Here is a 12,109-nt window from a genome sequence, read left to right on the forward strand (position 1 = left end):
AAAGAAAGAAAGGATAGGCAGATGAAAGAAAGAAAGAAAGAAAGGATAGGCAGACGAAGAAAGAAAGGATAGGCAGATGAAAGAAAGAGAAAGGAAAAAGAAAGGATAGGCAGATGAAGAAAGAAAGGATAGGCAGATGAAAAAGAAAGAAAGAAAGGATAGGCAGATGAAAAAGAGAAAGAAAGAAAGGATAGGCAGATGAAAAAGAGAAAGAAAGAAAGGATAGGCAGATGAAGAAGGAAAGAAAGGATAGGCAGATGAAGAAGGAAAGAAAGGATAGGCAGATGAAAAAGAGAAAGAAAGAAAGGATAGGCAGATGAAAAAGAGAAAGAAAGAAAGGATAGGCAGATGAAGAAGGAAAGAAAGGATAGGCAGATGAAGAAGGAAAGAAAGGATAGGCAGATGAAAAAGAGAAAGAAAGAAAGGATAGGCAGGTGAAAAAGAAAGAAGGAAAGGATAGGCAGATGAAAAAGAGAGAAAGAAAGAAAGAAAGAAAGGATAGGCAGATGAAAAAGAGAGAAAGAAAAAAGGATAGGCAGATGAAAAAGTGAGAAAGAAAGAAAGAAAGAAAGAAAAAGAAAGAAAGGATAGGCAGATGAAAAAGAGAGAAAGAAAGAAAGAAAGAAAGGATAGGCAGATGAAAAAGAGAGAAAGAAAGAAAGAAAGGATAGGCATATGAAAAAGAGAGAAAGAAAGAAAGAAAGAAAGAAAGAAAGAAAGAAAGAAAGAAAGAAAGAAAGGATAGGCAGATGAAAAAGAGGGAAAGAAAGAAAGAAAGAAAGGATAGGCAGATGAAAAAGAGAGAAAGAAAGAAAGAAAGAAAGGATAGGCAGATGAAAAAGAGAGAAAGAAAGAAAGAAAGAAAGGATAGGCAGATGAAAAAGAGAGAAAGAAAGAAAGAAAGAAAGAAAGAAAGGATAGGCAGATGAAAAAGAGAGAAAGAAAGAAAGAAAGGATAGGCAGATGAAAAAGAGAGAAAGAAAGAAAGAAAGGATAGGCAGATGAAAAAGAGAGAAAGAAAGAAAGAAAGAAAGGATAGGCAGATGAAAAAGAGAGAAAGAAAGAAAGAAAGAAAGGATAGGCAGATGAAAAAGAGAGAAAGAAAGAAAGGATAGGCAGATGAAAAAGAGAGAAAGAAAGAAAGGATAGGCAGATGAAAGAAAGAGAAAGGAAAAAGAAAGGATAGGCAGATGAAGAAAGAAAGGATAGGCAGATGAAAGAAAGCGAAAGAAAGAAAGGATAGGCAGATGAAAAAGAAAGAAAGAAGGAAAGGATAGGCAGATGAAAAAGAGAGAAAGAAAGAAAGGATAGGCAGATGAAAGAAAGAGAAAGGAAAAAGAAAGGATAGGCAGATGAAGAAAGAAAGGATAGGCAGATGAAAGAAAGAAAGAAAGAAAGAGAAAGGAAAGGCAGGTGAAAAAGAGAGAAAGAAGGAAAGGAAAGGCAGGTGAAAAAGAAAGAAAGAAGGAAAGGAAAGACAGGTGAAAAAGAAAGAAAGAAGGAAAGGATAGGCAGGTGAAAAAGAGAGAAAGAAAAAGAGAGAAAGAAGGAAAGGAAAGGCAGGTGAAAAAGAAAGAAAGAAGGAAAGGATAGGCAGGTGAAAAAGAGAGAAAGAAGGAAAGGATAGGCAGGTGAAAAAGAGAGAAAGAAGGAAAGGAAAGGCAGATGAAAAAGAAAGAAAGAAGGAAAGGAAAGGCAGGTGAAAGGCAGTGTGTGTCTCCGTTACCGTCACTGAGCTCGTCTGTGTAACGCGTGTTTCTAGCTGAGCTGATCGTCTGAGTCCTGAGTCTTTTCAGTTGAAGCCGTTCCTTCGTGTTTACCTGTGTTTGACGTGAGCGTCTGTTTGTGCTGTGAGTCATTATGTTTTCACTGTAGCTCTTCTTTAGTGTCATGACTGCGAAAGGAAGAGAAGTGAATGCACGTCAGCTCGATACTAAATGCCCTTTTGAGCAGGGAATTTACAAAGAACTCAAAGAGCTTTCAACTGCAGATCTCTTGCCTTGTTTTTCAGCTGGGCTTGTGTTTTTTCTCAGGCTGTGTTTTGTCCTCCTGATAAGAAAGCGTTTTAATAGTCTGAGCGCTTGGGGGACAAAACTCGTTTTTAAACCGTCTGTCAAGCCCCCTGTCTTTGCAGGGTGTAGCATGTGATAAGCAGGAGATGTATGCCCCCCCTCGCCATTAGTGTAATTAATCGCTGTCACGGGACAGAAGAGAGAGGGATGAACGCAGCGGCCATTCGCCTGGAGTGCCTCGCCGAAGGTTCGGCTGCCTCTGCTAAAAGGCTCTTTACGCAGGACACTAAATTATGTCTAATTAGTGCAATTGTTCTGCAGCAGTGTGGGCTTGTCAGGTCCTTAGGGACGCTGTTAAGTGTCTATCTATGTGCTTATCTGAATGGTAAGGCCAAAGCTTTTTGGGAGCTCTTGGTACCACAAGTGTTTTGTTGTGTGGCATGTTTTGCCGTATTTAAAGCAGAGTAATGAACTTGAATTAAAAGAATAATTAGACAAAAACTCAGATTCACAGTTTTCTCCTCATCTCAAATGCGGTCAGCCAGTCAGGATGTGACTAGTGTTTAAAGTTGGCTTTCCTTAGTTCTGCACGGGAGCTACGAGGCTAATGTAGCCAGCAATGAATGAAAACGTATAAACCCTGAGTCAGCACTGTGTGAACAGAATGCCTGAAACTGCCTCAGTCTGCATCAGGTAATCTCAAATAGACCTGCGTATGTAGAAAAACAAACAGAAGTACTTTGCATGGCCGTAAACAGTAGGAGCAGCTTTTATGATCACTTGGCTAATGTGGGGCAAAGCAAACATGTCTTGCCTGATCAGCTATATTTGATCTTAATCCTGTTATTAATCTCAGTGTTACTGAGCTCTGCTAAAGTCTGAGTAGACTGATGAATCAATGTGATCGGTTATTAATCTCAGTGTTACTGAGCTCTGCTAAAGCCTGAGTAGACTGATAAATCAATGTGATCGGTTATTAATCTCAGTGTTACTGAGCTCTGCTAAAGCCTGAGTAGACTGATAAATCAATGTGATCAGTTATTAATCTCAGTGTTACTGAGCTCTGCTAAAGCCTGAGTAGACTGATAAATCAATGTGATCAGTTATTAATCTCAGTGTTACTGAGCTCTGCTAAAGCCTGAGTAGACTGATAAATCAATGTGATCGGTTATTAATCTCAGTGTTACTGAGCTCTGCTAAAGCCTGAGTAGACTGATAAATCAATGTGATCAGTTATTAATCTCAGCATTACTGAGCTCTGCTAAAGCCTGAGTAGACTGATAAATCAATGTGATCAGTTATTAATCTCAGCGTTACTGAGCTCTGCTAAAGCCTGAGTAGACTGATAAATCAGTGTGATCGGTTATTAATCTCAGTGTTACTGAGCTCTGCTAAAGCCTGAGTAGACTGATAAATCAATGTGATCAGTTATTAATCTCAGTGTTACTGAGCTCTGCTAAAGCCTGAGTAGACTGATAAATCAATGTGATCAGTTATTAATCTCAGTGTTACTGAGCTCTGCTAAAGCCTGAGTAGACTGATAAATCAATGTGATCGGTTATTAATCTCAGTGTTACTGAGCTCTGCTAAAGCCTGAGTAGACTGATAAATCAATGTGATCAGTTATTAATCTCAGCATTACTGAGCTCTGCTAAAGCCTGAGTAGACTGATAAATCAATGTGATCAGTTATTAATCTCAGCGTTACTGAGCTCTGCTAAAGCCAGAGTAGACTGATAAATCAATGTGATCGGTTATTAATCTCAGTGTTACTGAGCTCTGCTAAAGCCTGAGTAGACTGATAAATCAATGTGATCAGTTATTAATCTCAGTGTTACTGAGCTCTGCTAAAGCCTGAGTAGACTGATGAATCAATGTGATCAGTTATTAATCTCAGTGTTACTGAGCTCTGCTAAAGCCTGAGTAGACTGATAAATCAATGTGATCAGTTATTAATCTCAGTGTTTCTGAGCTCTGCTAAAGCCTGAGTAGACTGATAAATCAATGTGATCAGTTATTAATCTCAGCGTTACTGAGCTCTGCTAAAGCCTGAGTAGACTGATAAATCAATGTGATCAGTTATTAATCTCAGTGTTACTGAGCTCTGCTAAAGCCTGAGTAGACTGATAAATCAATGTGATCAGTTATTAATCTCAGTGTTACTGAGCTCTGCTAAAGCCTGAGTAGACTGATAAATCAATGTGATCGGTTATTAATCTCAGCGTTACTGAGCTCTGCTAAAGCCTGAGTAGACAGATAAATCAATGTGATCAGTTATTAATCTCAGTGTTACTGAGCTCTGCTAAAGCCTGAGTAGACTGATAAATCAATGTGATCAGTTATTAATCTCAGTGTTACTGAGCTCTGCTAAAGCCTGAGTAGACTGATAAATCAATGTGATCAGTTATTAATCTCAGTGTTACTGAGCTCTGCTAAAGCCTGAGTAGACTGATAAATCAATGTGATCAGTTATTAATCTCAGTGTTACTGAGCTCTGCTAAAGCCTGAGTAGACTGATAAATCAATGTGATCAGTTATTAATCTCAGTGTTACTGAGCTCTGCTAAAGCCTGAGTAGACTGATAAATCAATGTGATCAGTTATTAATCTCAGTGTTACTGAGCTCTGCTAAAGCCTGAGTAGACTGATAAATCAATGTGATCGGTTATTAATGTCAGTGTTACTGAGCTCTGCTAAAGCCTGAGTAGACTGATAAATCAATGTGATCAGTTATTAATCTCAGTGTTACTGAGCTCTGCTAAAGCCTGAGTAGACTGATAAATCAATGTGATCAGTTATTAATCTCAGCGTTACTGAGCTCTGCTAAAGCCTGAGTAGACTGATAAATCAATGTGATCAGTTATTAATCTCAGCGTTACTGAGCTCTGCTAAAGCCTGAGTAGACTGATAAATCAATGTGATCAGTTATTAATCTCAGCGTTACTGAGCTCTGCTAAAGCCTGAGTAGACTGATAAATCAATGTGATCGGTTATTAATCTCAGTGTTACTGAGCTCTGCTAAAGCCTGAGTAGACTGATAAATCAATGTGATCAGTTATTAATCTCAGTGTTACTGAGCTCTGCTAAAGCCTGAGTAGACTGATAAATCAATGTGATCAGTTATTAATCTCAGTGTTACTGAGCTCTGCTAAAGCCTGAGTAGACTGATAAATCAATGTGATCAGTTATTAATCTCAGTGTTACTGAGCTCTGCTAAAGCCTGAGTAGACTGATAAATCAATGTGATCAGTTATTAATCTCAGTGTTACTGAGCTCTGCTAAAGCCTGAGTAGACTGATAAATCAATGTGATCGGTTATTAATCTCAGTGTTACTGAGCTCTGCTAAAGCCTGAGTAGACTGATAAATCAGTGTGATCAGTTATTAATCTCAGCGTTACTGAGCTCTGCTAAAGCCTGAGTAGACAGATAAATCAATGTGATCAGTTATTAATCTCAGTGTTACTGAGCTCTGCTAAAGCCTGAGTAGACTGATAAATCAATGTGATCAGTTATTAATCTCAGCGTTACTGAGCTCTGCTAAAGCCTGAGTAGACTGATAAATCAATGTGATCAGTTATTAATGTCAGAGTTACTGAGCTCTGCTAAAGCCTGAGTAGACAGATAAATCAATGTGATCAGTTATTAATCTCAGTGTTACTGAGCTCTGCTAAAGCCTGAGTAGACTGATAAATCAATGTGATCAGTTATTAATCTCAGCGTTACTGAGCTCTGCTAAAGCCTGAGTAGACAGATAAATCAATGTGATCAGTTATTAATCTCAGTGTTACTGAGCTCTGCTAAAGCCTGAGTAGACTGATAAATCAATGTGATCAGTTATTAATCAGTGTTACTGAGCTCTGCTAAAGCCTGAGTAGACTGATAAATCAATGTGATCAGTCATCGAACTCAGTGAAGTCAAGTCCCTGACGCCGTTCATGAGCGGGTTTTTAAAGATATGATATTAGCATGACATGAACGGTAGTTTTGGTTAGCCATTCATTGGCCTACTTGCTTTTTGTCACTCAGTCAACTGCATGTTTGTGTATTTATTTATTTATTTATTTAAATAATAAAGAAATTTTTCCCCATCACATTTGGAGGTGTGGTGCCACTTCTGTGTGTACTGACATATTATAATAATATTATAATAATAATTAAATATCATTATAGTATTTATTATTATTATTATTATTATGTTGAGGATTTCTGTACTTCCTTTATTCATTCATTGATTTGTACATTTTTCTTTGAAAGAGTGAGATGAGTAAAACATACAACCAGTAAGAGTGAGGAACAGTGTGAATTAAATCAGCTTCACACCAAAGTGTTGTCTTATCAAGATGCATTTTAAATATACTCTGAATAAGTTACTGTATTGTAACAGAATACATTACTACGCAATGCATATAGGACAATGTTCAGTCAGCACAGCTCTGATCATTAGAAAACTCCGTACACACAAAGTTTGTCAGGCAGCTTTTTTTTTGTGTGCTTTTGTTGCAGTAGTCACACACTGGGGAGTTTTTATGCTCTTGAACATGATCTTTTTCCTCTGAGCAGCTGGTTCTCTGCACCATCGCAGAAGAGGAATTCTTATCTTCTCTTATCTCTCGCTTTTCCTTCCCAAACAGGAACCCTCCTCCGACTCTGCACCAGCCAGAGATCTGGTCTGATCAGTTCAACGATTTCATTTGCAAGTAAGTGAAATCTGCCGGTCCATGTTAAGTTGGTGTGGGAGATGATCTAAAACAGAAGAACATTTTTCAACTTTCTAACTGAATCAAGATCAGTTACAGGCAGTTATTATTATATATACACCGATCAGGCGTAACATTGTGTCCACCTCCTTGTTTCTACGCTCACAGTCCATTTATCAGCTCCTCTTACTGTATAGCTGCTCTTTGTAGTTCTACAGTTACAGACTGTAGTCCATCAGTGCTCCATGGACCCTCACAGAGCAGGTACTATTTGGGTGGTGGATCATTCTCAGTACTGCAGTAACACTGACGTGGTGGTGGTGCGTTAGTGTGTGTTGCAGCTGGTCTGAGTGGATCAGACACAGCAGTGCTGATAAAATGGGGGTCCATGGGGGGGTCCTGACCACTGAAGAACAGGGTAAAAGGGGGTAACAGAGTATCAGAGAAACAGATGGACTACAGTCTGTAACTGTAGAACTACAAAGTGCAGCTATACAGTAAGTGGAGCTGATAAGATGGACAACGAGTGTAGAAACAAGGAGGTGGTCTTGATGTTATGCCTGATTGGTGCATAGTTATAGTGGTATAGTTAAAGTTATGGGTGTAGTAGCTACAGTCATGAATGTTTGGATGCTTTGGCCAAATAACGTCTTTTTTGATGTTTTAAGTAAAAATAAGTTAGCACATCTTTTTTCTGTAAATGTTAGTGAATTATTTTTATGTAGTGGTTAATTTAACACATTGTGCACAATTTCTATTTGTTTGCTGAATTTAATCTTTTTTTTTGGGGGGGGGGTGCAGAATGTAGACTGTGCAAAAAAAAAAATTACAGCACTTTTTATATTTTTTTTCAATAGGTTACACTGCAAATAGAAACTGTCCATTAACATTTCCAAGACAAAGACGTATGTAAGCGCATTCTCCATAGAGGATGTGGCACCTACCTTATTTTCTTTTAAATCGGCATCAAAGCATGTCATTTGACCAGGGGTGCTCAAACCTTTGGATACAACTGTATAGTTATACTAGACAGTGCCAGGACCACCTGCAGTTCGTAAGAGGATTAACACCTTTGAGTGGAGTCCTAATCGCAGTTTCTTTTTATTCTGAGTTCTCTTTTACTGGCCATCTTGGAACCGTTTTGATGATTCTTCGGAACCTCATATTGCGTTCCTCTTTAAAATGTACTGTAATATTTGTAACCCCTCTAAACTACACTAATACTCAAATCACCACTCAAGTTAAAAATCAGTGTTTTCAATCATTTAAAACCAGTGTTTTTGCAGGAAAATGTCTGAAGCAATTCTAATATGATGCTGCTGCTCAACACATTTATAGGCTTCAGCTAGATAGTAGATGTGTCCAGAATGATGAGCGGGACTGTAGAAGATTTTAAAAACCATATAACTGAGACTAAAGTTATAATAACATCAACATCCAGAATGCCTTGGCTTTGAAGTATGGTGATCAAACCTTGAGGCATAGAGTTTATCGAGATATAAATAATTACAGTATATTATTCTTCATATAGTGACTGATGTTCCCAAAAAGCTTAAATATAGAAGAAAATATAGGTAGGCACAGCTACAGGCATATGCAAATGTTTGGATGCTCTGGCCAAACGACGTTTTGTTGATGTTTTAAGTGAAAATAAGTTAACACACTTAAATATGGCACTTTTTTCTGTAAATGTTGTGCACAGTTTCTATATATTGGTCAATTTAACACACTGGTGGGGGGGATTGCGAAAGATTTTTACAGCAAGTTTTATGTTTTATTTTTTTTCCCAATACGTTTCTCTGCCAATAGAAACTCTATATTAAATTTTACAGGAAATGCCCTATTTAAACTTGTTCTTTGCAGAAGATGTTCATTTATTTTCACTCAGATAATCAACAAAATATATTTGACCAGGAGTGCTCAATCTTCAAAATATGGATATAAAATGTGGTGATCAAATCTTGAGGCACAGAACGTATCAAAATATAAATAATTCCAGTATATTATTCTTTAACTGATGTTCCCAAAAAGCTTAAATGTAGAATAAAATACCTTAAAATACTTTCTAGTGAGTAGCTAAAAGCTTACAATATTTTCTCTTTAAGCCTGTAGTATTTCAATCTGGGTAAGTTAAAACTGGGCATGCTGTAATACCTGGACTTATTAATATGACAGTGTACATATTTACAAACATCTGAAATCTGGTGAGATAATGTACGGGACGACGGTGTGACTCGGTGCAGGTGTCTAATCAAGGACTTTGAGCTGCGGCCGAACGTGCAGGATCTGCTCCAGCATGCCTTCATCAAACAGATTGCAGGCCGAGAGAAGACTCTACAGAAACAGCTGATGGAGCTCATCGACCTCAATCAGCAGATGGGAGTCATTGAGAAAACCAGGTACTTTGCCCTGGAAGCTGCACTGTAAGCCAGTTTCAGAGCTAAAATGAGTTCTAAGAAGCAGGAACAACTTCTTTATGTACCTTGAGTGTTAGAGCAGCTCCCGTTACGTAGCTTTATTAGTCCTGTGAATCAGCAAATGTTTGGTATTTCCTGAAAACGAACTCCAGAGTAACTCCCATCATTCTGTTCTTAAACTGTGATAGGTATGGATCTTGCATTTCATTGTAGTGTGACATTGGATAAAGCCCTGTCCATATGAAGGCTGAAAGGTGTCCAGTCCCTGGGGCTGGCGCTTCCTTTGTCGGAGCACAAAAGGCCTTAATGTCGTCTGACCAGTTTAAGGTTTTGGCTGCTGAAAGCTCAGTATCGTACTGTGCTTCTAAGATGTTCACATTATTTCTGTTGTTTAAGCCATCATGGAAAGACTGAGAGGAGAGACAGTAATGACAGGTAGGAGATCATCACAAGGAAGTAGGCTAGAACTTATTAGCTTTCACTTCACTAACTGCAACTGTTCACTTTTAAATCACTTAGAATATGTCGGTTTTCCCTAAACAGACACTTGCTATGTGTAGTTCTGTAGCTTCTAAATCTTTTGTACTAACATTGCCTTTTGAGTCGTGTTGATTGCTGCTAGTGTGTACTAGTTTGTATCAGCCTTGTTATTCTAGTTGAAGTTGTTATTAAGTGAATGATATGACAGTTAAAGACAGCTGGTCAGTCTAAAATGATCTTGAAGTCATGATCTGGCAGAACCAGTCACCTCTGACTTTATTTCTCTGAGTTCTGTGAAGGCTCTTTTACCTGTGAAGGTTGTCTTTTACCTTGGTCAGTACATCAGGTGTGCTTTGTCTGCTACCCCGCTCCAACAAAGCTAAGCTGTGTTCTGAGAAAAGGGGAGTTTAAAAAGGCTTTGGTCAAATAATGCTAACACTGACCACCATCTAAATGAGACCAGTGTTCAAGGTTTTTCATTTATCATTTGAATTATGGAAACTGATCTCTAGCTTTTTTAATTACTAGAATTTTATGGGTTTTAGAACCTGACTGGTGCTTGAGCACTGACCTCAACAGAGAATGAACTCAGTGGCTGTGGTTATCGTAGGTGTTGTAGACTGACCTCAGCAGAGAATTAACTCAGTGGCTGTGGTTATCGTAGGTGTTGTAGACTGACCTCAACAGAGAATTAACTCAGTGGCTGTGGTTATTCAAGGTGTTGTAGACTGACCTCAACATTGAACTAACTCAGTGGCTGTGATTATTGGAGATGTAGATTACCTTCAACACTGACCTCAAGATAGAGATAGCTTAGTGGCTAACTGTCTTGAAGATGTTGTAGACCACCTTCACCACTGACCTCAACGGAGAACTAACTTGGTGAATGTTATTATTGTAAAAATTGTAGACCACCTTCAACACTGACCTCAACATAGTATTAACTCAGTGGCTGTGATTAGTGTAGATGTTGCAGACCACCTTCAACACTGACCTCAACATAAGAAGCTGGTCTCATGAGACTGCTATAATATTTACCTTATATTACATGTTGTAGACCACCTTCAACACTAACCTCACTATAAATCTAACTCAGTGGATGTGATTATTGTAGATGTTGTAGACCACCTTCAACACTGACCTCAATATAGATCTAACTCAGTGGCTGTGATTAGTGTAGATGTTGCAGACCACCTTCAACACTGACCTCAACCTAAGAAGCTGGTCTCATGAGACTGCTATAATATTTACATTATATTACATGTTGTAGACCACCTTCAACACTGACCTCACTATAGATCTAACTCAGTGGATGTGATTATTGTAGATGTTGTAGACCACCTTCAACACTGACCTCAATATAGATCTAACTCAGTGGCTGTGATTAGTGTAGATGTTGCAGACCACCTTCAACACTGACCTCAACCTAAGAAGCTGGTCTCATGAGACTGCTATAATATTTACATTATATTACATGTTGTAGACCACCTTCAACACTGACCTCACTATAGATCTAACTCAGTGGATGTGATTATTGTAGATGTTGTAGACCACCTTCAACACTGACCTCAATATAGATCTAACTCAGTGGCTGTGATTAGTGTAGATGTTGCAGACCACCTTCAACACTGACCTCAACCTAAGAAGCTGGTCTCATGAGACTGCTATAATATTTACATTATATTACATGTTGTAGACCACCTTCAACACTGACCTCACTATAGATCTAACTCAGTGGATGTGATTATTGTAGATGTTGTAGACCACCTTCAACACTGACCTCAATATAGATCTAACTCAGTGGCTGTGATTAGTGTAGATGTTGCAGACCACCTTCAACAGTGACCTCAACCTAAGAAGCTGGTCTCATGAGACTGCTATAATATTTACATTATATTACATGTTGTAGACCACCTTCAACACTGACCTCACTATAGATCTAACTCAGTGGATGTGATTATTGTAGATGTTGTAGACCACCTTCAACACTGACCTCAATATAGATCTAACTCAGTGGCTGTGATTAGTGTAGATGTTGCAGACCACCTTCAACAGTGACCTCAACCTAAGAAGCTGGTCTCATGAGACTGCTATAATATTTACATTATATTACATGTTGTAGACCACCTTCAACACTGACCTCACTATAGATCTAACTCAGTGGATGTGATTATTGTACATGTTGTAGACCACCTTCAACACTGACCTCAATATTGAATTATCTCGGTGGATGTGATTATAATAGATGATGTAGATCATCTTCAACACTGACCTCAACATAAGAAGCTGGACTTATGAGACTTATAAGTTATTGTAGATGTAGATCATCTTTACTGACCGCAACATAGAGATAGCTTAGTGGCTGACTGTACTGTAGATGTTGTAGACCACCTTCATCACTGACCTCAACATAAGAGGCTGGACTCGTGAGACTGCTATAATATTTACATTACATTGCAATGTTACTGGAAAATAGACTCCGAATGACTGTGGTTAAAATGGTA

At 38.4% G+C, this 12,109-nt stretch overlaps 1 protein-coding gene across 6 annotated transcripts in view; it reads left to right on the forward strand.

Moving 5' to 3' along the window:
• The window catches only part of myo3a (myosin IIIA), a 169,642-nt gene that overhangs the window by 95,016 nt on the left and 62,517 nt on the right, over positions 1–12,109 (forward strand). For 5 of the 6 annotated variants that reach the window (XM_037536677.1, XM_037536673.1, XM_017705496.2 and 2 more), the window contains exons 8-10: positions 6,643–6,708; positions 8,952–9,107; positions 9,522–9,560. In XM_037536677.1, the coding sequence (XP_037392574.1) occupies positions 6,643–6,708; positions 8,952–9,107; positions 9,522–9,560 (261 nt within the window). The remainder of the gene's footprint in view (positions 1–6,642; positions 6,709–8,951; positions 9,108–9,521; positions 9,561–12,109) is intronic. The other variant, XM_037536675.1, reaches the window with a different exon arrangement.

The sequence above is a fragment of the Pygocentrus nattereri genome, chromosome 3 (assembly GCF_015220715.1).
Source record: "Pygocentrus nattereri isolate fPygNat1 chromosome 3, fPygNat1.pri, whole genome shotgun sequence".
NCBI classification, from domain to species: Eukaryota; Metazoa; Chordata; class Actinopteri; order Characiformes; family Serrasalmidae; genus Pygocentrus; species Pygocentrus nattereri.